Below are 27,418 nucleotides of genomic sequence, written 5' to 3'. Positions count from 1 at the left end.
ATCCCTCGAGCGTGGTAAACTACCACTGCTGATGCTTGAGGTGCTGCTGAGCCCATGTAAGCAGCTTGTTCATGCGACTGCACTCCAGCGAGTCCTCTTCTCTTTTACGGTTCATGTTGAAGATATCAGCTTCAAGGGTGTGCATTTAGTCACTTAAGAATATCTTGGCCTCAAAGAAACATAGCTGTTACTTGTCTAGCTGCGTTTGGAGCTGTTTTGCTATAGCACCGATCTTGTCCTTCAAGTCAGAAATGTGGCGCTTTTGCTCGCGGGTCATGGTGGTTGCCTTGGACTTGTAGACGTCGTGCGCATGCCTTAGACTACCTTGTTCATCAGTCAAGCTTTTCAACTCACGTTTGAACTGGCCGATGCGGGTAGTATGCCGGATTGTGTCCTGCTTCAGACGATACACTTCAGCTTCTAGGGTAGCCTTGTCCCTCTCAAGGTGAAAAGCGTGGACCACCTCAGCACCAGACTCTGATTCATCGGTTGTTATTTTCGTGTCTTTGTGTTCGTTTACTCTAACCTTTTTCCTCCTATTCGTTGTCTTCTTTCTTTTTTATTGAAAGCTGCTGTGATATTAGGATAAGGTCACGCGCGGTGCCGGGGTTGTCCGCCTCTGCCACCGGTGTCTGTAACTGCTATCGCGAACGAAGAAGGAACCAAGTACCAAGGACACAGTGTAACTTCACCCCAGATATGTTGCATGACATCCAGTATTTTCCCACTGAGCTACGCCGGTGGTTGGGACTTGTTCACAAACTTGCCTGAGACAGGCTTCATGTCAGGAAAGGAATCGTGTTAACGTGAGTAATAAAGCGTTTTACAACAGCAAAAGAACAACGAGCCGTCACAAACTGCGAATAGCGTAAAGAGTGGGTCATCCAATGCCCCAACTTGTTAAACAAAATGGCAGCATATCCACGGAGTGAATGATGGAGAGAGGGGCGAAGCATTCGTCCGTCCATGCGTCTGTCTGTGTGACCGCCCATGCGTCTGTTCGTGCGCCCGTCCCTGCGTTCGTTCATGCATCCTCCCCTGCGTCCTTTCATGCGTCCATCCATGCATCTGTCTGTGTGTCCATTCGTCCATCTATTCAACACTCCAAGTCCCACCATCTCGCATCCTTTTATCATATATTCCCCATATAGAAGCACCGCGATTCAGTGGACATTCCAAGGACTAAACAAGAGGTGGCACCCGCACACTTTCTTCCGGCTTGCGCTTCGGGTCTACTTCCCACCTTCCACCACCTTGAGTTCATGGTATATACTAGTTCACTGTACTAATGGCACTGCGTCCCAATGCTCGCTAAACCTTCTAAAACCAAGGAGGTTACGCCCAGCGAGTATAACATAGCCACCTTTTCCTGTCAGATAGTGCTCAATGTACATGCCAGTGGCTGCTATTGTGAAATGAGAGACAGGAGGATTCAGCTTTTAATTTCTTACGGCTTGCGCTTCGTATTTGCTTCCCCCCTTTAACCACCTCGAATTCATTCATGCTATATACTAGTTAATTGTATTCATGGCCCTGCGGCTCAACGCTCGCTAAACTTTTCTAAAACTAAGGAGGTTACACCCATCGAGTATAATGTAGCAACCCTATCTTGTCCGTTAGTGCTCAATGTACATGCCAATGGCTGCTAAGGGGATCGCAGCGTGCGCGTTGACTAAAAGCCGAATGCTCCTGTCTCTCATTACCCATTAGCAGCCATTGGCATGTACATTGAGCACTATTTTTTATTGTTAAAAAACGCACAGAAGAAATCTCTCACCGGCACCACCTTGGAGGTCAAATGTTATACCTATTTCGGGTATGTGCCACTGGTGGTTACGTACTACGAGGAACGCACAAGACACGCCATAAAGAGCTTCGCCCCTAAAAAGCTTCTTTTGAATGCGAAGCGTTTCTTACCGAGCTTCGGCGACTTTGAGCCCATCTATTTATCATTATATCTAGCCGCTTACGTTTGGGTGCTGTCGTGGTCACCCCTTTAACTTGGCGTGAACCAACATTAGCATGGCAGGGTAAGATGGTTTGACAAATATTGACATGCTGGTCAAGACATGAATGATGTCATAATCCCGTCGCGTACGCCGTCAAAACTTGCCGCCAGACAGTGGCACATACCCATGGGTGGGTATGTGCCGCTGGTGTGCGTGTATTTACCAAAGGTAATTTACAATTAGCATCTGCCCAGGACGATGAGAACACACATGGGTAATTTTAATGCGTGAACGTTAAGCGAGGTCCGACATCGTTAGCGTCCACCCAACGAAGGCATTGAGCAAATATCAGTGTTAAGGAAAACCTGCCAAAGGCAACATTGACCCCCGATGAACGCAAATAATAAATTTCGGGGTCCCAGCAAGAATTCTACCCAAGCATTCTGCGTGGCAGTCAAGCATTCTACCACAGAGCTACTCGAGTTCTCGGAACTACTTTTAAAATGGACGCTAGTCTTCATGAAACATCAATAGAGATTGGCAGTGCTGCCAACCCAATTTTATAAACATTACATATGCACTCCTTTAATACAGCTATCACATCTGGTTAACGTCGATTGTGGTTTGGTGTCAGGCACCTAAGTTGATTTATGTGTCCAGGGCCAGTATCCTCACTAGCTTCAGCGCTTCATATCAGCTTCTGGTGTTGCTAATACACATGTTTCACTTCACATCATTGGGCAAGTGCAAACAACTAGTTATATAAACATTTGCAACTCAACATAAATGTGTGCGCGCAACATTTGTACTAATATTTAGCGTCATTTTATGACGTGTCGCTCAATAAAAAAAATTGCAACATGGTCACCTTCTCTCGGCACGCTTCACATAACACCGATTCCCAGATTCGTAGGATATGCCAAATTTGATGACTGTCTTTCATGGTTTTTCGATCACCCTTTAACTGCGCCCCATACCCACAGCAGGCAGATTTCCTCATCATTTTCAGCCACTGCATGAACAATTGGCACGAAATTCCTCTGAAGTGTTTAATCGATACAACGCTTCTACAAGTGTCTAGTCGATACAACGGGAAAAATTCGGAAGATCGCACGTGCCTGAGAATCGACGTTATGCGAAACATACGGAGGGAAACTGACCGTATTGCATTTCTTTATTAAGCAACACGTCAATAAATGACGCTAAATATATGTACAAAAGTTGCACGTGCAGCCATATGTTGAAGATTTGCCGAAGTTTATATAACCAGTTGTTTGCACATCCGCAAGCATCCCAACAGGAACATGCGTATTAGCAACCCCAGAAGCTGATATGAAGGGCCAATGCTTGCGAAGATTATGACCCTGTACACTGCGACATAAATCAGCTTCAGCGCATGGCACTTAATGCAATTGACGCTAACCCGTCGTGACGGGTCTATCAAAAGTATACGTATGTAATGTTTAGGAGGAAATCGAGTAGGCAGCACAGAAACCACTATTGACGTTTCATGAAGATTAGGGGCTTTTGGGAAAGTAGTTCCCAGACCTGGCGTAGCTGTGTGGTATGTAATTAATCATTTCCATGCAGAATGCTTTAGTTCGATTTCAGTAGCAACCTCGACATTCATTCTATGCCTTCGTTGATTGATTTATTTGTGAGGTTCAACGTCCCAAAACCACGATATTGCCGCCAGCACGTAGTGGGTTGACAGCAAGAGCGGCTCTAAATCTGGAGGAAAAAAGAAGATCGCGTTCTTCTTTGCTCGAGAGCCAGCCACGACTGACGCATCGTCCTAGTGCTAGCTACCTGGTGGTTTAATAAATCCCCCAGTACTTGTGATTCATCTTGACAAACTGGTGGAAGTGCTGGGTAGTCTCACGGATGCTGCAGACCCCCCAGGAAGCCGCGATACGAGTCCAGTGCCAGTCAATACTCTCGTGCATCGGACCAGCCGCCGAATCAGGGGATTGCCTCCGGAAGCCGACGATACTGCTCCCACCACGTCGACAAACATGACCAGCGCTTCGGTGCAAACCTCGGCAACCGGCACGGGAAGCACGACGTCGAACCGCTACACGTTGGAAAGCCCACGCGCACCGGCGACGTTCCATGGCTCGGAGCACGAGGACGTTGAGGACTGGTTGGCGGATTTCGAGCGCGTAGCCACCTTGAATCAGTGGGACGACGCGGCGAAACTGGGTCGTGTCTACTTCTATCTCGAAGACGGGGCACGTACGTGGTATCAAAACCGAGAGGAACAGCTGACGACGTGGCCCGAATTCTCTCGTAGACTTCTGCAGACGTATGCCAGCGCTGATCGCCAAGAACGAGCTGAACGAGCTATTCTGGCCCGCGTCATGCTGCCAAACGAAACTGTGACCACGTTCGTCGAAGACATGACGCGCCTCTTCCGACGGGCCGATTCAAGAATGACGGAGGACAAGAAGTTGCGTCACTTGATGCGCAGTGTCAAGGACCAGCTTTTTGCCGGCCTCGTGCGAAGTCCTCCGAAGACGGTCGCGGAGTTCTTGTCCGAGGCCGTGACAATAGAAAAAATGCTGCAGCAGCGATCCAACCAATACGACAGGCAAGTCAGTGGCATGTGTACTGCCGACATTTTCACCGCCACTAGAACCAACAACGACTGTCTACGTGAACTCATCCGTGATATAGTACGTGAAGAGTTACAAAAGGCTGGTGTAACACCTCATCCTACAGTCAACTCTATTGCAACTGTGATCAAGGATGAGCTGCACCAGGCCCTCCGGGACACCTTGCTTCATGATACAGCTGTGCCAGCTCCTGCTGAATACCGCCGTGAGACAACCTACGCGGAAGCCTTGAAACGCCCTGCTGCAACGCCGCCATTATTCGTCCATCCGATTCCTGCTGTTTCACTACAATCAGCGCAGCACATACCGTACTACGAAGGCACGTACACGCCACCACCGCTGGCCTTTGTCCCTGGTGCTTCTGTCGCCCATCGTTCAGTGCAACCAGTTCAGTACATCGACGATTGGCGCACGTCTCCTCGAAAGTCTGATGTTTGGCGCACACCTGATCGCCGGCCTCTGTGCTTTCACTGCGGAGAAGCTGATCACTTGTACCGCCAGTGCCCATATCGCCGTCTTGGGCTTCGTGGCTTCTCTGCGTACTCACCGCCGCCCCGTTACGGCCAGAGACCGCGCGACATCGAAAACTACCTCTCCCAGCAGCATGCACCACCATCTGCCGGGCGCCAGTCGCGCTCGCCATCACCGAGGCGATTTTCATCAACGCCCCAGCGGTATTCTACCGCACGGTCTCCCAGCCCCCGCCGGGAAAACTAGCCAAAGCGACCTCTGGGGGCGGGGTCGCTGAACGTCGAAGCGCTGAAGACCTCCTATTGACACAGAACTGTACAGAAACCGGTCCGACATCACATACTGCTGCAAAGGATGGCCGACTTTCACTCGACATAGCAGTGACAATTGATGGTTGTGCAGTTAATGCGTTAGTGGACACCGGCGCAGACTATTCCATACTGAGCGGGAAACTGACAACGCAGCTGAAGAAAGTCATCACGCCGTGGCATAACTCGCAGATTCGGACAGCTGGTGGCCACGTCGTTACTGCACTGGGTGTCTGCACAACTAGAATACAGATTCAAGGGTACACATTCGTAGCAAGCTGCCTTGTTCTACGCGAATGTTCCCGTGACGTCATTCTGGGAGTTGACTTTCTACAAGAAAATGGAGCTATCATTGATCTGCAAGAGCGCCGCGTCACGTTCACAGCCCAGCGAGCAATCAACGTGCAGGATGGTGGAAGGCGTGTCGACGTACTCCGTATTTCTGAACAGAGTGTGACGCTTCCTCCACAAACAAGTGTTCTAGTCGACGTAACATGCTGTGGTTTGGGCGATGGCGATGTGGTGGCTGAGACAAATTTAGAACACCTCCTGAAGCAAGGCATTTGTGTAGCTAGAAGTGTAATACACCTTCGTGATGGTCGATCTGAATTGCTCGTAACCAACTTTAGCAACGAGCATCGACATCTTTTCCGTGGCACTTCGATAGCGTTTGCCCACGAAGTAGCAAACGTCACCAACAGTTTCGCGTCGGAAATAGTGGATACCGCCGACACGTCAATGAGTAATATTGACATCAATCCTGATATGTCCACCGTTAACCAGACTGCACTACTAGCGCTCTTGTTCGAGTTCAGGTCTTGCTTCGCAACTTGCTCAAAGATCCGCCAGACGTCCATCACTCAACACAGGATCATCACGTACGAGGACGCATGTCCGATACACCAGAACCCCTACCGCGTGTCGGCCAAAGAACGGGAAGCAATACGTACGCAAGTCACCGAGATGCTTGACGATGGCGTTATTGAACCATCTAACAGCCCGTGGTCATCTCCAGTCGTACTTGTCAAAAAGAAGGACGGGTCGCTACGCTTCTGCGTCGACTACCGAGAGCTTAACAACGTGACGAAAAAGGATGTGTATCCGCTGCCACGTATCGACGATTCGCTGGATAGACTTCGTCGTGCCCATTATTTCACTTCTCTCGATCTCAAAAGCGGGTATTGGCAAATCGAAGTAGATCAGCGAGACCGTGAGAAAACAGCCTTTGTGACTCCAGACGGCCTATACCAATTTCGAGTGCTTCCTTTTGGCTTGTGTTCAGCACCGGCGACTTTCCAGCGAATGATGGACACTGTCCTCACAGGGCTCAAGTGGCAGACTTGTCTTGTCTACCTTGATGATGTGGTGGTCTTCTCTACCACGTTTGAGCAGCACCTTCACCGCCTGCGCAGCGTGCTGGAGGCTATCCGATCGGCGGACCTCACACTAAAGCCACAGAAGTGCCTCTTCGGCTATAAAGAACTAAAATTTCTTGGACATGTAGTTAGCGCCGAAGGAATCCGTCCCGATCCGGACAAGCTTGCCGCTGTTGCCGAATTACCAGCTCCTGTCGATAAGAAAGCCGTCCGGCGCTTCCTTGGTTTGTGCGCCTACTATCGCCGATTCATTCATGGCTATTCACAGATAGCAGAACCTCTGACTCGTCTCACAAGGGACGACACGCCGTTTGTCTGGGAAAACGAGCAACAAGCAGCTTTTGATGAGCTGCGACAGCGCATGCAATCAGCGCCCGTTCTCGCTCATTTCGACGATGATGCTGACACGGAGGTCCATACCGACGCTAGTAACATTGGACTCGGTGCAGTGCTCGTTCAGCGTCAAGAGGACATCGAAAGAGTGATAGCCTACGCCAGCCGCTCTCTATCCCGTGCCGAGGCGAATTATTCTACTACGGAGAAAGAGTGCCTCGCAGTCGTGTGGGCAATCACCAAGTTCCGCCCGTACCTTTATGGTCGTCCCTTCAAGATAGTGACCGACCATCACGCGCTCTGTTGGTTGGCAAGCCTGCGTGACCCTTCAGGTCGGCTAGCACGGTGGAGTTTGCGGCTGCAGGAATTTGATGTCACCATCGTCCATAAGTCCGGCCGTAAGCATGAAGACGCTGACACACTGTCACGCGCACCCCTTCATGTCGTCAGTCAGGAAGCAGAGGAAGACGAAGGCTTTCTGGGCGCCGTTAGTGCATCAGACTTGAGCAAACGACAGCGAGATGATGCAGAGATTCGTCCAATCATTGATCATTTAGAGGGCCAGGGCGCAATCATACCACGTCATTTATCCCGCTCGTTGACGTCGTTCTGCCTACGAGATGGTGTGCTGTACAAGAAGAACGCTCTTTCGAACAATCGTGCTTACCTCCTGGTGGTTCCTCGAGACATGCGAGACGACGTCCTCTTCGCTTGCCATGACGAACCCACATCCGGTCATCTGGGCTACTCAAGGACACTTGCCAGAGTGAGCGAGAGGTACTATTGGCTAGGACTTTCAGCAAGCGTAAAGAAGTACGTAAAGAGCTGTCGGGAATGTCAGCGCCGAAAACAACCATCTGTTAAGCCAGCTGGTTTGCTTCAGCCCATTGAAGCACCCTGCACGCCGTTCGACCAAGTCGGCATGGACATTCTCGGGCCATTTCCTATGTCTGCGGACAGCAACAAATGGGTGATCGTCGCGACCGACTATTTGACCCGCTACGCTGAAACCCAGGCAATCCCACGAGCCACGGCTTCTGAGGTAGCACAATTTTTCATGCGTCCCATCGTGTTACGACACGGTGCTCCTTCCAGTGTAATAACGGACAGAGGAACGGCATTCACGGCGCAGCTTACGGACGAAGTTTTCCAACTGAGCAACACCAGACACCGAAGGACAACTGCGTACCACCCGCAAACCAACGGACTTACTGAACGACTGAATAAGACCCTCGCAGACATGATCTCGATGTACATCGACGTACAGCACAAAACATGGGACCGGATCTTGCCTTACGTGACCTTCGCGTATAATACCGCCGTGCAAGAGACCACGCGATTCACGCCATTTCGGCTTCTCTACGGCCGTGAAGTGCAGACCATGCTTGACTCAATGCTACCGTGTCAGGACGAAGACGAGTTGGCAACAGACGCCGAAGAATTCGCAGAGCGTGCCGAGGAAGCCCGGCAGCTCGCGCGACTGCACATCGGCCAGCAACAGCAGGCAGACGCACGACGCTATAATACCCGCCACAGAGAAGTGTTTTACAGCCCCGGAGATCAAGTTTGGGTGTGGACGCCCGTCCGCCGCCGTGGCCTTAGTGAAAAGTTGCTGAGCCGGTACTTTGGCCCATATAAAGTGTTACGCCGCGTCAGTGACGTGAACTACGAAGTGGTTCCGGACTCAACACCCCATGCACGGAGCAGGACACGGCTGAGGCTGGACGTCGTTCATGTGTTGCGCATGAAGCCATTTATTGCGTGTTGTTCGTAACTTTTCCTTTACCGTACAGCGTTCTTTGTGTTTTTTGTTTATTTTGTGAACTTACTTTCTCGTTCATTGACGTTTCCTATGTTGGCACGCTCTTCAATTTTTACTTTCACTTCATCCGAATTTCCATTTTTTTTCACGTGCCTATGTAGTAGCATCGCGGTGCTGCTGTGTACTTTCCTTTCCTCTTTTTGGTACTTGTTTTTTTTTCTTTTCGGAAGGGGGGATAATGCCGCCAGCACGTAGTGGGTTGACAGCAAGAGCGGCTCTAAATCTGGAGGAAAAAAGAAGATCGCTTTCATCTTTGCTCGAGAGCCAGCCACGACTGACGCATCGTCCTAGTGCTAGCTACCTGGTGGTTTAATAAATACCCCAGTACTTGTGATTCATCGTGACAATATGATTATGAGAGACACCGTAGTGGAGGGCTCCGGAAATTTCGACCACTGGGGTTCTTTAACGTGCACCCAAATCTGAGTACACGGGCCTACAACATTTCCGCCTCCATCGGAAATGCAGCCGCCACAGCCGGGATTTGAACCCGCGACCTGCGGGTCAGCAGCCGAGTACCTTAACCACTAGACCACCGTGGCGGGGCCATGTGTGTTCTCGTCGATTCCGGGTAGCTAGTAAGTGTCAATCACCTGTGGCACATACCCACATACCAGTGGCACTACCCACCCGTGGGTATATACCACTGCCTCGCGGGAAGTGTTTGACGATGTACACGAGGGAATTGTGGAAGTATTCAGGTTTTCATCAGCGTGTCATATTCGTCAAACCATCGTACCATGCCACGCTAATTTTGGTTAATGTCAAGTTAAGGGGGTGACCTCGAGAGCACCCAAACGGAAGCGGTTAGATAGATAGATAGATAGATAGATAGATAGATAGATAGATAGATAGATAGATAGATAGATAGATAGATAGATAGATAGATAGATAGATAGATAGATAGATAGATAGATAGATAGATAGATAGATAGATAGATAGATAGATAGATAGATAGATAGATAGATAGATAGATAGATAGATAGATAGACAGACAGACAGACAGACAGGCAGACAGACAGACAGACAGATAGACAGACAGATAGACAGATAGACAGATAGATAGATAGATAGATAGATAGATAGACAGACAGACAGACAGACAGACAGACAGACAGACAGACAGACAGACAGACAGACAGACAGATAGATAGATAGATAGATAGATAGATAGATAGATAGATAGATAGATAGATAGATAGATAGATAGATAGATAGATAGATAGATAGATAGATAGATAGATAGATAGATAGATAGATAGATAGATAGATAGATAGATAGATAGATAGATAGATAGATAGATGCGCTCAATGTCGGTGAAGTTCCCGAAGAAATGCTTCACGTTTATTATTGTTCAAACTTTGTTGCTACATGACCTAGGGTCATCATTAACAGCTCTGGATGAATGAGCATCACTCCTGCAAATTTCGCGATTCCCCTGGCATTTGATGAGCTCATGTAAGGCGAAGAAAATTAACGTGTGCCATTTGACCTCGTCAAGGCATCAGATTCCATTTCTTGTGCATTTCTAGAGATCTTACACTAGGAGCCTCAAACGTGCGGCCCACTGAACTTACAATAGAAGCCCAGCCCGTTGTCACAATTTCTAGGTTTCAGTCATTTTGTAGATAAATGTCCTTAATGTTTTCGAAGCCGGACGTCAGGTACCCCACTCCAAATAACCACATTTAGGACATGAAGTAGGCCCTTTTTGGGGTCGCAAAATTGGCTGACATTTCACGACTGCGACCTGCTAGCTTTGGCGAGTTTGAGACACCTACGTCAAGAGGAGAATTATTGAAGCTTGTTTTCTTCATAGCTTATCGCTATAAAGCGGTGCATCACTGTTTCTGTCTACCAAGTGCGGCCACCGCTGTATGAGTGTCTGCAGAACTGATTCGTCATAGCAGGGTCTGCTGCGAAACGCAGATTAATTCACCCTGACGTTGTCAACTGGTTGAGATTACCCGAAAAAAAAGCGCCTGACGTCGCTTATGAAGTCGCACCCAGATTTTTTTTTTCTGATAAGGTCCTTACAGCTAAGTTGTATCCGGCTGGATGAAACCAAGATTGGTCGGTCTAACGTAACCAAGAACCCCGATAGTGTCTACCTCTCAGAAACTGGACAAGCCCCACTGCTTACCACTTGTGCACTAAACCAATGAACAGTTGTACAAACAGCACGATTGCATGAAAATGAAAAATAAAAAGGCGAGGCGCATCATAGGCTACGCCGTTGCTGATATCGTTCCTTGCTTCCTCAAGCGAACAGATGGTAGCTTTTGGAAACAGCCGCAATAAACGCAGTTAAAAACGTAACGCGCTTTCAGACACCTTCGTTGTGAACACTTAGAAAAAAAATTTATCAGGAGTACTTTAGAAACCAGTAATTTGCTGGTGCAGTCGCTTCACTTGGTAACTCAGAGAACAAACTGCAAGTGATGACTCCCCATGGGTACGGCGAAAACTGAGAGATAGGTCTTTTAATACTGCGCAGAAAACTACACATGTATTCAACAGTCTCTAAACAAAATGCTTTCAGATACGCAGTAAAAACTAGAAATAGTAAAGGAGCATGTTTAGTTAAGACGGTTACGGCGTTATGCGTTCAAGGAGATTGAATTACAAGAAGAACGGGTTGCACCACAATTGTCAGATTATCTCAGATCATTGATAGTTGTTTACCGCTGCCCCAGAAAAGAAAATTATATAACAGCTGCCTCTTACCGATACTTCTCTACTGGGCAAAACCTGGAACCTTTGGAAGATTTTCACGCAAATTAAGAACGATTCAATCAGGCATAAGCAGACAGTTTTTGTTAAGCATTGAGGGACAAGAACATAGCAAAGTTAGTCAATAAATGAACGGAATGTTAGGGATAAATTACAGAAAACCAAAGATAAACGTGCATTGGCAAGACATGTAGCGTGAAAAAAAAATTGGCAGATCCCACGTACAGTGCAAATCAATGATATGCGAAGCTTTAATGAGAAATGTTGACATGTCACTTTAATATCAGCACAATGTTACGAGGTAAAAGTCACTGGTGCCGTACATGACTTCCGTGTCATGATTATCATATTTGGATGTGTCGTTCACCTTCGCCATCTATTCACGTCACGTGATACCAAATTTATAGTATCTGTGGAGCTTGCGAAATGGCCGCGAGCAAGCTATCAGCGTGGAATGTTGTCATGCTCTTGAATTGATACATGACACGCGTGTCGGGATTATCATATTTGCACGAATCATATATTTCGCCATTTATTGATGTCACGTAACACTAAATTTAGTATAAACGGAGCCGGCAAAACGGCTTTGAGCGCATCATGAAGGGCCCAATATACTCCTATGTAGCGTTGACGCGCGCGAACGCTGGGCACAGCGACGGTACGTTAGCAAAGCGCGAACACTCTATAGTCTGACGCCAGGCGCGACCAGCGTCCGTCGGCGCGAAATGCGACATGCTGCATTTCGCGCCGATGCGTTACCCAGGCAACACTGCTCCTCCCTCTTTTCGTAACGGAGTGTCGCCGGACGCACTGAAACGCGCATACGTCAAGGCAACGCAGCGCAGCGTGCGCCTGCCAGTATATCAAAGCACCGTTGCCTGGCGTGGCAACGCAGGCGCGACGCGAAGAAAAGAGCGACGGCAAACACGTGCACCACGTCATGTCGAGATGTATTGGCACCTTGACTGTGGCAAATTGTGATGTTCTGACGTGACATGCATCTCAAGATTATCGTGTTTGCACCAGTCACATACCTTCGTCATCCGTTGGCATCACGTAATACCTAATTGGGCCTATGTGAAGCTAGTGAAACGGCTCCGGGGGCATCATCGGAGTGTCATGTAGTCATGTTTTTACATGACACGCATGTCGTGATTATCATGCTTGGATATGTCATTTACCTATGTCATCCGTTCGCGTCACGTCATACTGAGTTTGGGACATGCGAATCTAGCGAAACGGCCGCGTGCGCATCATGAGCGTAGCATGTAGTCGTGTTGTTACATGACACGTATCTCATGTTTTTCATGTTTTACCAGTATTATACCTTCGTCATCCATTCACGTCCCGTAATACCAAGCTTGGTATAGGTGAAGCTAGCCAAACAGCCCCCAGTGCATCATGAGCATGGCATGTAGTCATGTTGTTACATGACAATCATGTCACGATTATCACGTCTGCACCAGTCAGATGCTTCGTCATCCATTCACGTTCTGTAATACCAACTTTGGTATATGTGACGCTAGCGAAACGGCCGTGAGCACATCATGGGCGTGGCATGCTAGTCATGTTGTTACATGACACAATGTTATGATTTTCAGGTTAGGGTCTCTCACTTGTGTTCGTCATGCAATCATGCGATACCGTACCAGTTTTGCAATATGCCATGCGAACGAAACCACCACAAGAGCTGCAGGACCATGATATGTAAAGTATGACATTCATGACATACATTTTTTGATTTTCATGCCATGACTAGTCAAGTATATTCTTCATAGAGTCATGTTATGCCATACCAAGTTTGGTATCGATACCAATATTGAAGTGGCCAGGAGAGCTAAAAGTCGTAGGCGGCTAGATAGATAGATAGATAGATAGATAGATAGATAGATAGATAGATAGATAGATAGATAGATAGATAGATAGATAGATAGATAGATAGATAGATAGATAGATAGATAGATAGATAGATAGATAGATAGATAGATAGATAGATAGATAGATAGATAGATAGATAGATAGATAGATAGATAGATACGCTCAAAGTCGCCGAAGCTCGCTAAGAAATGCTTCGAATATAAAATTAACATAACCAATGGGCACTAAATGTAGCAGAAAGGGTTTCAAGAAAATGCAAGCGCCTGAGTGGGAGACAGAAAGTGAACTGGTCAGAAGAGAATAGGAATTGTGCAGGTATAACGTGGTAGCAGCAAGCGCAGGACTGGATTGTCTGGTGAAACGTGAGAGGCCTTTTACCTGCAGTAGGCGCAGCCAGGTTCATGATAATGATAGACAGAGGGGTCCATACGTTTAAGCTTAGCTGATTAACTATCCTTAGCAGCGTTCAGAAACTGAATTTTTTTTCGAAAAAAGCTGTGTGAATGCACATGTACGGTTAGGGCGCGGGTGAGGCGGAGGAGTCACTATTTTCATGCATTTCATGCTTTTAAATTCGAAGCATTTCTTGGCAAAATTCAGTGACATTGAGCGTTTCTATCTATCTATCTATCTATCTATCTATCTATCTATCTATCTATCTATCTATCTATCTATCTAGCCGGCTATGACTTTTAGCTCTCCTGGCCTTTTCAATAAGGGTATCGACACCAAACTTGGTATTGCATACCATGACTGTACGCAGAACACATTTGACTAATCATAACATGAAAATCATAATTTACAATTCATAGTCCCGCAGCTCTTGCGGTGGCTTTGTTCACATGTCATGTTGCGTAACCGGTATGATATGACATCATTGCATGGCGAACACAAGCGATTGATTCTAACATGAAAATTATGACATGCGTGTCATGTAACAACATGACCACATGCCACGCATGATGCGCTGGCAGCCGTTTCGCTAGCGTCACATATAACGAATTTCGTATTACGGGACATGAACAGATGACGAAGATATGATACTCGTGCAAACGTGATAAACATGAGATGCGTGTCACGTAACAACATGACTACATGCAACGCTCATGTTATGCTCACGGCCGTTTCGCTAAATTCACATGTACGAAACTGGGTATTACGCGTCGCGAACGGACAACACGGGCAAATCACACATCTAAACGTGATAATCACGACATGCATGTCATGTAGCAACATGACTACACGCCACACTGATGATGCGCTCGTGTCCGTTTCGCTAGCTTCACATGTGCGAAATGGGGTATTATGTGATGTCAATGGATGACGAATATATAACTGGTGCAAACATGATAATCATCATATGCATGTCATGTGAGAACATGACTTCATGCCACAGTCAAGGTGACAATAAATTTTGACGTGATGGGATGCGCGTGCCGTTGATTCGTCGGGTCACGCCTGCATTGCCATGCCAGGCACCGGTCCTGCCATATACTCTCAGACGCGCGCCGCGCTGCGTTGCTTTGACGCATGAGCGTTTCAGCGCGTCCAGCATCCCTCCATCACGAAAAGAGGGAGACACAGTGTTGTCTGCATAACGAATCGGCGCGAAATGCAGCATCTCGCATTTCGCGCCGTTTGTCGCCGGGCCGTGCGACAGACGCTAGTCGCACCGGTCGCGGCTTGCGTCAGATTATAGAGTGCTCGCGCTTTGCCAATGTAACGTCGCTGTGCCTAGCGTGCGTGCGAGTCGACGCTACATTCGAGTATCTGGGCCCTTCATGATGCGCTCGCGACCGTTTCCCTAGCTTCATATATACCAAATTGTGTGTGACGCGACGTCAATGGATGACGAAAGTATATGACTGGTGGAAACATGATATTTCTGACGCGCGTGTCATGTAACAACATAGCAACATACCACGCTTACAGTGTGCTCGCGGTCATTTGCTAGCTCTACATATACTGAATTTGATATCACGTGACGTGAATAGATTACGAAGGTTAACGACACATCCAAAGATGATAATCATGACACGGAAGTCATGTACGGCATTATTTACCTCCACCTCGAAGCGTAACGCTGATTTTAAAGTGACATATTAACCTTTCTTATTCGTGCTTCGCGTATCATCGATTGCTACTGTATGAGGAACCTGCCAATTTTTTTAAACATGCATGTCTAATGCACAATACAAGGACCTTTAGCATTTCGCCGCCTTCAAAAAGCACGGCTGCAGCTGCGATCGAACCCATACCTTTCAGGTCAACAACCGAGCTCCATGAACTATGTAACATCGTGAGAGAGAATATTCAAATCAGGTATAAAACAACCTATTGATTATGGTTATCTTTTTTACAAATTGTCACTTACGAATATAATGATTTCGATAAAAGAAGCACGCACCTGAACTTGAAGCTGTGACCAGGACTACACCACAACTGTTGTTTTGACTTCGGTAGAGTAAAACCTCCGCGACGACATCAGTTTCACCTGTTGGCAACACAAAAAAAGGTTAATGCAGTGACGCAGTGCAGAATGCAATGAATCACACGCACAATTGAAAATGCACTACATGTGTAATACCCGGGACACACGGGCAAAAGTAAAGTACTTTGAAGTAAACCCCTTTTGTCGCCTAAGGGGACCATTTGCAGAAAGGAGTGGCGCTGATGACACACGGCACCGGACTACTGCTTTAGGCGGTGCCTCAGAAGAACACTGCAGAAAAAATGGCGCTGTTTGTGGAAGCAGCAAGATCGGAAATATTAAAAAGAATCTGCGCATGTACATCACATTCAGTGACGCCGGAGCATAAATCTGTTTTTTTTTTATTGTCTGGTGGCTTATAATGCGCATGCCTGTAATTTTCTTTCGCTTTTTTGCGTTTTTAGCGGCAACTTAAGTTCGTCTGGCAACTATGAACAGTTGGTGTTTTGCTATTTTTGTTTTTTGTCGTGCTTTTTACATGGCTGCGTCCAGATTGGTCAGTGACGGCGTGCCGCGTTTCATCGTGGTCCTGCGATGTCTCAGCGCAAAGACAGAGATAAAGCCTTTCCGAAACCTGAATGTCTGTGTCAAGTTGTCAATTTTGCTGTGAACTTGCGCCCGTGTACGGGGAATACCGGCGTCGGGGAGGCTCTCGGCAATCGCCTGGTACACTCCACCGTTGTGCTTTTGTCCTCGCAAGGCGTCCAAATGGTCCTCCCATAGCTTTATCAGCGCCCAGGTCTCCTTTTCAGTCCACTGGACGCGCGGTTTTTTCTTCACCGACTGAGCCAACTCCATTGTTACAAGATACTACGTCACCGACACAGCAACTGCCGCTGCCAACATAACATGATCGCGCTAGTGACGTAATACAAGCGTTTGAGAGTATGCACAGACTATAGGCCTTCACTTTTCTACAAATCCCACTGCTGCTGAAAATGAAAACATTTTCTCAGCGCAAAAAAAAATACTGACAGGGCACCGCAGTGTTGCGACACGTTTTCTTCTATTGATAAATTATGCACACTGTATGCGAGAGTACTCCCTGCCAGAAAAGTAGATGCGGGATCTGCTTTTGCGAAAAGGATCTTTGCCGGAAAGGAGTTACTACTTTGTCGTGTGTCACCTCGCCCAAACGCCTTTCCGAAAGATGTCCCCTTCTCTAAAGGACTTCAGGGTGCCCGTGTGTCAGGGGCATAACACCAGTTGATTTTTTCCTACAAAACTACATGTGATAAAACTTCCTAATAGTAAATGTTTTGAACTGTCATTGGTGTCTTGGTATAAATAATGCTCTTTATTTTTAACACTGGCCCCGCCAAATGACGTTCTAAATACTGCCAGTGAAGCAGTACTCCCAATGTACCCGCCAAGGCCCCGCCCAATGTTTTTAAGTATGGACCGTATCTGGTGCAGGCCCAGATGATCTCAGCACGGTCCGGCCCGGCCGCTTTAAATCAAATACTTTGAGCGTAAAAGAGGAGCTGTGTTATTCTCAGTTATTTTGAAGATACCAGCCGCACACAAGCTACTTTCAGGAGACTGTTGTGAGAACTTGCCACCATCGCTATATTTTCGCTGGTATGCTCAACTTCCAGGTAATTATTTGAATAAGACTCTTGCGAAATAACCACTGGGCTGTATAACCCGATACCTACTTGGCTGCTTCATGTACGCATTCCCAACCACTCAATATTATGGGATTTTTAATGGCAGTCCAAAGCTCATATAAAGTTGAAAAAATTCCAGCATGTATTGCCTGGGTGTACATAAACTGCTGAAGAGCGCGTTATGTTGCGTAGACACAGATTAACGTCTCGCGCAAGCTTTGTTTATTTCTAAATGCGGGAAGAGAGAAAATAAAGAAACACGCGCTTATGCTTTTTGGAGGATGATACGATGTTGCGCAGCGTTACATAAGTCGAAGCAGTCGTTTGAACTCCTGTGCAGACAGCTGCCACATATAAGCGTACACTACGTTTTCACGCTCAGAACAAGAAGTATAACCTCTCGCCCACACTTGTTCTCCTAGTCATTGCCCCCACAGTGCCATATATCTGTCAAAGTGAGCCATGCCCATTAGAGGGTGAGCCACCGCTTCGCTGTTGCTCGATGATGATAGCCTTTATCTATGGCTCACACCCACTATTAAGGATTGGCCAAAAAAACAAATATTTAGAAGCAATTACGTACTAATTGTATAAATAATGCATTATAAAAAGTTTTGAAGAGATTGATTTGAATATTTAACATAATCGAGATAAAAACTGTCGTTATTCAATGAAGAAGTTTTCTTCGGTGAAACTGATATTCCGGGGACAACGACCGAAGCAGGAGGCTCCCAGGGATATAATATGCGAAGTATTAAAATAGAACTTCATTTTGAAGATGTCTATCTCGTCACCTTCGTTTGATCATCTGATCTCTCTGAAAGTGTTATGCCTTAAACCAAGAGTGGGCTAATGAGTGTGGAAAGAAGTATTCATTAGAACATCGTACTGAAAAATGTATTGACCACAATGGAAAGCAAAAGGCGGAAGGTAAAAAAATAAGCAAGCTTCCAACAGAGATACTCGAATCTAAGATCCCTTAATTCTCTTTCCCGCAGAATTCACCTTTTGACTGTTCAGACATTTTTGAGAATTTATGAGTCACCATTACGACAATCAGAAGAAGCCTTTACGCCCACACTAGTAACTTTTATTTTTGGTGCTAGGCGGCCACGATTTCACACCCCACAAATTTTATTTGTACAAAATGTACGGGTCTGTAAACGTACGTACATCCAATATCATGCCGACTCGTGACAATTCATACTCTGTGGAATATTATATTTGACGATGTTTTTACTAATAATGTCAAATTACTCCCCCTTAATAATTTAGAGTGTTTCGCACAAGATTAACCTAGCATTATTACAACAAAGTTGCTATTGTTAGAGTCTATTGACCTCACTGTTAGTCGCAATGTGCCTAAAAGTCATGCGTTGGTATATTTAGCCCGAATTGAGATTGGTTTTATTTCCTTCGACTACCAAGCTTTATAACCATTTTTATGACAAAATTTCTGGCAGCAGTGCTCGCCTTACGCAAGTGGAATACGGCAATTACATCAGCTGTTATAATAACAGATTAACTCTACGTGTTGCACCTTCTATTGGTGACCAATCTCAAGTTATAAAGGGGTTTCCGTGCAGTAGTACCGGTGCATTTGAGAAAAGTGGAAGCAGTTTGGGTGCCAGGACATAGAGGGTTGTTTCTGATTGAAATGACCGATTTTTAAATAAGTCCTTAATAACTGAACTACTTTTACCGTACTTCCCATTATCCACTTCATCATCATCATCATCATCATCATCGTCATCATCATCATCATCAGCCTGACTACGTCCACTGCAGGAGAAAGGCCTCTCCCATGTTCCGCCAGTTAACCCAGGCCTGTGCTTGCTGCTGCCAATTTATACCCGCAAACTTCTTAATCTCATCTGCCCACCTAACCTTCTGCCTCCCCCTAACCCGCTTGCCTTCCCTGGGAATCCAGTTAGTTACCCTTAACGACCAGCGGTTATCCTGTCTACATGCTACATGCCCGGCCATGTCCATTTTTTTCTTGATATCAGCAATGATATCCTTAACCCCCGTTTGTTCCCTAATCCACGCTGTTCTATTCTTGTCTCTTAAGGTTACACCTACCATTTTTCTTTCCATTGCTCGCTGTGTCGTCCTCAATTTAAGCTGAACCCTCTTTGTAAGTCTCCAGGTTTCTGCTCCGTAGCTAAGCACCGGAAAGATACAGCTGTTATATACCTTCCTCTTGAGGGATAGTGGCGATCTACCTGTCATAATTTGAGAGTGCTTGCCAAATGTGCTCCACCCCATTCTTTTTCTTCTAGTTACTTCAATCTCGTGGTTCGTCTTCGCGGTTATTACCTGCCCTAAGTAGACATAGTCTTTTGCAACTAGAATTAAACTGTTACCTATCTCGTAGCGCTGCACTTTTCCGGGGTTGTTGTACATTACTTTCGTTTTCTGCAGATTCATTTTAAGACCCACCTTTCTGCTCTCCTTGTTTAACTCCGTAATCATGAGTTGCAATTCGTCCCCTGAGTGACTCAGCAATGCAATGTCATCGGCGAAGCGCAGGTTAAGGTACTCACTATTAACTCTTATCCCTAACTGTTCCCATTCTAGGTTTCTGAAAACCTCCTGTAAGCACGCGGTAAATAGCATTGGGAAGGTTGTGTCCCCCTGCCTTACACCCTTCTTGATTGGTATTCTGTTGCTTTCTTTATGAAGCACTATGGTAGCAGTTGATCTCCTGTAGATTTCTTCGAGTATGTTTATATATACTTCACCGACACCCTGATTCCGCAGTGTCTGCATGACGGCTGATATTTCTACTGAATCAAACGCCTTCTCGTAATCGATAAAGGCTATGTATAGTGGTTGGTTATATTCTGAGCATGTCTCTATTAGCTGATTGATTGTATGAATGTGGTCGATTGTTGAGTAGCCTGTTCGAAATTATGCTTGTTGCTTTGGGTGATTGAATTCTGATGTTTTCTTTACTGTGTTAGCAATTAGCTTTGTAAATGGCTTGTATACTACAGAGAGCAAGCTAATCGGCCTGTAATTCTTCAAGTCTTTGTCATCTCCTTCCTTATGTATTAAGATGATGTTAGCGTTCTTCCAAGACTCTGGTACTCTTCCCATCAGGAGACACCTTGTAAACAGGGTGGCTAGTTTTTCCAACACAATCTGTCCTCCATCTTTCAGAATTTTTGATGTTACCTGATCCTCACCAGCAGCTTTGCCTCTTTGCATGCTCTCCAAAGCTTTTCTGACTTCTATCGTTACTGGTGGGGTGTCATGTGGGTTACTGCTAGTTCTTATAGTATTGAAGCCGTGATTGTGCCGGCTACTGTACAGATCTCTGTAAAACTCCTCCGCTATTTTAACTATCCTATTCATATTGGTAGTTATTTTGCCTTCCTTGTCACTTAGTGCATACATCCGCTTTTTCCCTATCCCAGGTTTCCCCTTCACTGCTTTGACGCTTCCTCCGTTTTTCAGAGCGTGTTCAATTCTCTCCATGTTATACCTTCTTACATCGGACACCTTACGCCTGTTAATCAACTTTGAAAGCTATGCCAGTTCTATTTTGTTTGTTGTACTTGAGACTTTCATGATTTGACGCTTCCTAATGAGATTCTTTGTTTCCTGGGAAAGCGTGCCAGTGTCCTGTCTAACTACCCTGCCTCCAACTTTTACTGCACACTCCGTGATGATACTCGTCAGATTATCAATCATTGTATCTATGCTAAGGTTGGTTTCCTCACTAAGAGCCGAGTACCTGTTCTGAAGCGAGACTCTGAATTCCTATACTTTCCCTCTCAGTGCTAGCTCATTGATTGGCTTCTTGCGTATCAGTTTCTGTCGTTCCTTCCTCAAGTCTAGGCGAATTCGAGACCGTACCAGTCTATGGTCACTGCATCGTACCTTGCCAACCAGTTCCACATCCTGTACGATGCCTGGGTGTGCACTCATTATAGAGTCTATTTCGTTCTTATTTTCGCCATTAGGGTTCTTACATGTCCACTTGCGGTTTCCTCGTTTTCGGTAAAAGGTATTAAAAATCCATAAATTATTGCGTTCTGCGAATTCTACTAGTAGCTCTCCTCTGGCGTTTTTAGCACCGATGCCATAATCTCCTACTGTCTGGTCTCCAGGCTGCTTCTTCCCTACCTTTGCAATAAAGTCTCCCATCAGTATTGTTTACTGTGTTGTTACCTTACTCAATGCCGATTCCACGTCTTCATAGAAGCTTTCAACTGAAGCGTCATCATGACTGCATGCAGGCGCGTAAGCCTGTACCACCTTCATCTTGTATCTCTTATTCAGTTTAATTACGATACCCCCCACCCTTTCATTATTGCTATAGCATTCCTCTATGTTGCAGCTATGTTTCTTCTATTATCCGCTTATATGACTGCTGATCGATTACGCTGGTGTGCGCCTATGGACGTCTTCAGTGATAGAGCACTGACAAACCACATCGAATATCGCCATTATTATATATCTGGGGAAGAGAAGTTTTCCAAACTCGTCAACTAGAAGTAACTAGAACGAGGCTGCGTTACCGGCACACTGAATCTAAATTTCTGCAAACACAGGTCTGCTCAGCCAGCTTGGTTAGGCACGTTCTGGGGTGAACTGGAAACGATAGATTATTTCTCTTTTATCTGGACGCGCTTTACTGCTGTACGAAAAACCCTTTTAGAAGTGCATTTACGTGGTATTAATATGAGTTTATCTGTTCCTGGCATTTTGTCTTTTAAAGCCTCCATTTCTAAGTTCTCCTATGGGAAGGTATCTGTGGCTGTCGGAGACTACTTTAAAGAAACTAATCAATTCACTAATTAATCTGTATTATTATCCTAAAGTGTCTGCAACATTAAACACGTATATATTATCAGGGAATCGCTGTAATTTAAGAGAAAAAATTTTATTAAAATAGTTTTATGCATTAGATCAAGCATCATGTTTTTCGCGGTAATTCGTAGTCTTTCAACTACATAACCTCCATTATTCTAAAATGACATACTATTTTATGAACCACTCCATGCTTGGTCCATCCCGTACAGTGGACAAGCGCCAGGAGATATGAATAGAAAAAATGGGTGGGTAGCACCCATCTAAAATGGCATTATAGGAGGATCGGGTATATTGTATTTTTGTAGTGGGCATCTTTTCAGAAGGTGTTTACATTTTTGACAAGAAAATGTTTTTTCTTTGTAGTATGAATAAACGCGGTCCTTCTTGCTTTTATTGAAAATTTAGCCTATAAAACATCTAAATTTTGCCACAGAATACCCACTCTGTGCATCTGTATGAATTCCCCAAAAACTATCAGCCACGGCAATTTTTTCTCTTGCGGCGCACACCCAGCTACCTGCATAGCTAAAATGATTTTCGATTGTGTTCTACTTAACAAAGAGTGGCTGCGTGGTGTGGGTAATCGTCATTTCTAAAACACCGTACAATCGCGCTACTACTGCGAAAGTAACTTTTTGCGCCAGCGCCATCAGTGGTTCCGCAGAGCGCCTGATCAATTTAGGTCGCACAGCATGACTGGGATAACCTGTAGCTCAGAAGCGTCTCTCGTAAATCTTATATGTAACACCTTGCACGCAGGCGTTTCATATAGCCGCTTCGGAATGTTAACACCCACAAACAATCCAAGGTAGACATTAGCATACATGGTGCCACCACCGACAAGCATAGGACCCGGGCTTATTACGGGCCAGATTCAGGGCCGAGCCCGAAGCTCAAGGACTCAAGCCCAGTCTAGGCTAGATCCACCAACTCTTTACATAGCCCGGGCGGCGCTTTAATGGGTACTCGTCATTTCCCTCTAAAGAATGCTTTCTTCTCATAATAACCTCCCTGATATTTGTTGTGTACCAGATGCTTTCGCGCGGCAAAAATAGAGAACAAGCATGAAAGATAGATGATGATTATGCGTAGCAGAAGTACGTCCACAAAGGACGTTATGTTAGGGCAATTGGTTGCAGCAAACTTGTTAAATACAAACGAGCAGCCTGGAATGCATTCATTAAGCTATATAGAAAAGAATGAATGCTAATAAAAGGTTGAAGGTCATGCACTAATATTTTGCAATCTCGTAGACGCAAGTGAACGTTTTTTATTAAGACTTGACCGAATATGTATATAATAGTGGTTAGGCCGAATCCAGTTCCAATAGAGAAGGAACGCATTTGAAGTAGTTTTTCAACGACCAGACAACTATTCGAAAAAAGCTATACATTGAAAAAGTAAACTCTTTCAAAATAAGACAGAACTACCAGAATATAATATTTTCAAAATGCACAAATGACAAAGCACACAGAAAAAGATTCAGCGGCGTTAGCAGTTGCGTTGTTTGCTGCGTTTCTGCGTGTTTTATTTTTGGCACTGTTTATAATTGAAACCAAACGAACCAGCCCAACACACTTTTTTTCTGCATTTACCCACGACAGTTTATTTGAAAGCAATATTCGCAGGATTTAAGAAATAAAGAACATTGCAATTACTTTTAACCGAAAAATAATAACCAAATGTTAAAAACGAAAGGAAGCTTGTGTACAACAGAAACATTAGAGCTTTCGGAATAATTTTTGACTGCAGGCTGAAATATAGTCGTACCTACGGTATTCAAGGTGATACAGCACATTATCTATTGCTTTAAAGTAAAGCGTACACACAAGCATTTATCAAGATTTATGAGTTCACCTCATGTTCAATGTCATGGTGTATATCGTGACTTTATCAGCGTTTCTTCTGTGCCACCGGAAATTTCAGGAAAATCACTTCGTTCAGTGAATATTACAGTGACAATAGCTTTAAAATACATCGCTACACTAAGGAGGGTTATTCTAATATAAAAAGAAACTCCACTCGACATTGTTTTATTCATTTTTCATCTCGCTGCTGATAATCCCAAAAATATGATCAAAGTTTTTTGTTCTATCCATTTGAAGCACACTTAACTAAAACAGAATGGTTTGATCAAACATTTATTGCTCATAGAGCTAATTCTTTTTTAATTAAACTGATCCAAATTACCAGCTCATGTCCCGAGTGGTTGTGTGCCAGAAGATGAAGAAAACCTCGCAACACAGTAGTTCAAATATTTACTATTCCTTTCGAGTAACGTATCAAATATAAGTTATTTTATTTATTGTTCCTTGTTTGAGAAAATTTGGACGATCTTATAAAGTTATCGCCGAACTTTGTCTACTTGGCACTGCAGAAAAAATGTCATAATGTTTTAGCTATGTACAAAATCAATGCCAGAGTAAGCTATGTTTCTATTCCATGAAATGCAAGCGTACAATTTCCTAATTTATCGACTTTACAGTATGGAGTATCTGTCTGCGCAAATACATAAATCAGGGTAATACACACTTACCAATATTGCAGACTAAAATTATCTGTGTCTGTACAAACATGACCAATTTGCGCTTAATTTTATAAAAATTGTTTTATACTTCAAAACATTTCGATACAAATGTTCAGGAAGTGTCACTTAGGCTATTGTGCATTGGAATGCAATGAAAAAAAAATTAGCACGCTCCACATACAAAAGATATTGATGATATGCGAAGCACGATTGAGAAATGTTGATCTGTAACTTTAAATTAAGCTCAACCTTACGAAGGGCAGGTAAATGATGCTGTACATGACTTCCGTCTCATGATTATTATGTTTGGTTGTGTTGTTTACATTCATCATCTATTCATGCCACGTGACACCAAATTTATTATATGTGCAGCTAGAGAAATGTCCGCAAGCACGCTATGAGCGTTGTATGCTGTCATGTTCTTACATGACACGTGCGTCATGATTATTATGTTAGCACCAGTCATATATTCCGTCATCCATTGACGTAAGGTAACATAAAATTTGGTATATGTGGAGCTAGCAAAAAGGCCATGAGCGCATCATGAACGGCCAAATATACTCAAATGTAGTGTTCACGCACGTGCGCTGGGCACTGCGACCATACATTAGCAAAACACGAGCACTCTATAGTCTGATGCCAGGCTTGACTAGGATCTCTCGGTGCGGCCCGACGGCAAACGGTGCGAAATGCGACATGCTGAATTCAGCGCCGATGCATTACCCAGACAACACTGCATTTACCTCTTTTCGTGACGGAAGGACGTCGGACACTTTGAAACGCGCGGTCGTCAAAGCAACGCAGAGCGGCGCGTGCCTGCGTGTATATGGCAGGACCGGCGCCTGGCGTGGCAATCGTGACACGACGACATGAGCGCCAGCGAGCACGCGCACCGCGTCACGTCGAAACGTATTGGCGCCTTGACTGTGACTTGTAGTCATGTTCTCGCATGACACGCATCTCATGATTATCATGTTTGCACCAGTCACATACCTTCATCATCCATTGGCATCACATAAGACCAAATTTGGCATATGTGAAGCTAGAGAAATGGCCGCGAGCGCATCATCAGTGTGGCATGTAGTCATGTTTGGTTACATGACACGCATATCATTATTATCATGTTTGGATGTGTCGTTTACTCATGTCGTCAGTTCTCATCGCGCAATACACAGTTTGGTACATGTGAAGCTAGGAGAAAAGCCGCGAGCGCATCATGAGCGTAGCATGTAGTCATGCTGTTACATGACATACGTCTCATGTTTATCATGCTTGCACTATCATACCTTCGTCATTCATTCACGTCCCGTACTACGAAATTTGGTATGTGCGAAGCTAGCGAAACGGCCGCCATAGCATCATGGTGTGGCATGTAGTAATGTTATTGCATGACATGCATCTCGTGATTATTATGTTTGCACCAGTCTATATTTACTATACTTTTCTAGTTTGCCCCCGTCTATATCTACTATTCCTCACTATTCCATACCTTCTCCATCCGTTCTCGTACCGTAATCCCAAATTTAGTATATGTGACGATACGAAATGGCCGCGAGCGCATAATGAGCGTGTAACGTAGTCATGTTGTTACATGACAAGCATCACATGATTTTTATGTTAGGGTCTGTAGCTTGTGTTCGCCATGCAATCATGCAATACCATATCAGTTTTGCAACATGCCATGTGAACGAAACCACCGCAAGAGCTGCAGGACCATGAAATGTAAATCATGACATTCATGGCATACGTGTCGAGATTTTCATGTAGGGACTTGTCAAATATCTTTTTCACACAGTCATGTTATGCCACAACAAGTTTGGTATCAATACCTTCATCTAAACGGCCAGGAGAGCTAAAAGGCGTAAGCGGGTAGATAGATAGATAGATAGATAGATAGATAGATAGATAGATAGATAGATAGATAGATAGATAGATAGATAGATAGATAGATAGATAGATAGATAGATAGATAGATAGATAGATAGATAGATAGATAGATAGATAGATAGATAGATAGATAGATAGATAGATAGATAGATAGCGTCATCATCATTGCCTTTTTGTCTAACCACCGCGCTATGTCTCTCGTGCAGCTCATGCCACAGCTCGAGGCGCGAGCTTGGGTGGATCGGGCTCACGCGCCTGGCGGTTTGGACGTTGCAGCCGCCGCCGCTCAGCTTCGGCAATCGCCTCTCTTAAGAAAGTGGCGAGACAACGACACGACCACTTTGGCCGCCATCCCGTCTTCCTCTCTCGCTACATTGGTGACCCGGAGAACACGCCCATCGCCGCGCGGCCCCCAGCCATGCTTCCGTAACTCTGCCCTCCAGTTCCACCGTTTCACCCGGTCTACCCTCGAGCGTGGTTTATGCAGCTCAATGTCATTCTGGCTGTCAATGGCTTCAAGGCACAACCGATGATGCAAGCTGTCCTGCTGCACGCCCTCCCGGTTGAGCTGCGTCATCCAGCAGCCGAGTCA

General features: G+C 45.3%; 1 protein-coding gene across 1 annotated transcript in view; it reads right to left on the bottom strand.

Moving 5' to 3' along the window:
• LOC119167985 (uncharacterized) overlaps positions 1-27,418 on the bottom strand; it is a 70,239-nt gene that overhangs the window by 4,694 nt on the left and 38,127 nt on the right. The window contains exon 4 of the mRNA XM_037419440.2: positions 15,895-15,981. Coding sequence (XP_037275337.2) covers positions 15,895-15,981 — 87 coding nt within the window. The remainder of the gene's footprint in view (positions 1-15,894; positions 15,982-27,418) is intronic.

Source organism: Rhipicephalus microplus, unplaced genomic scaffold (genome assembly GCF_043290135.1).
Source record: "Rhipicephalus microplus isolate Deutch F79 unplaced genomic scaffold, USDA_Rmic scaffold_136, whole genome shotgun sequence".
Taxonomy (NCBI): Eukaryota; Metazoa; Arthropoda; class Arachnida; order Ixodida; family Ixodidae; genus Rhipicephalus; species Rhipicephalus microplus.
This window is presented reverse-complemented; position numbering and strand designations above follow the sequence as displayed.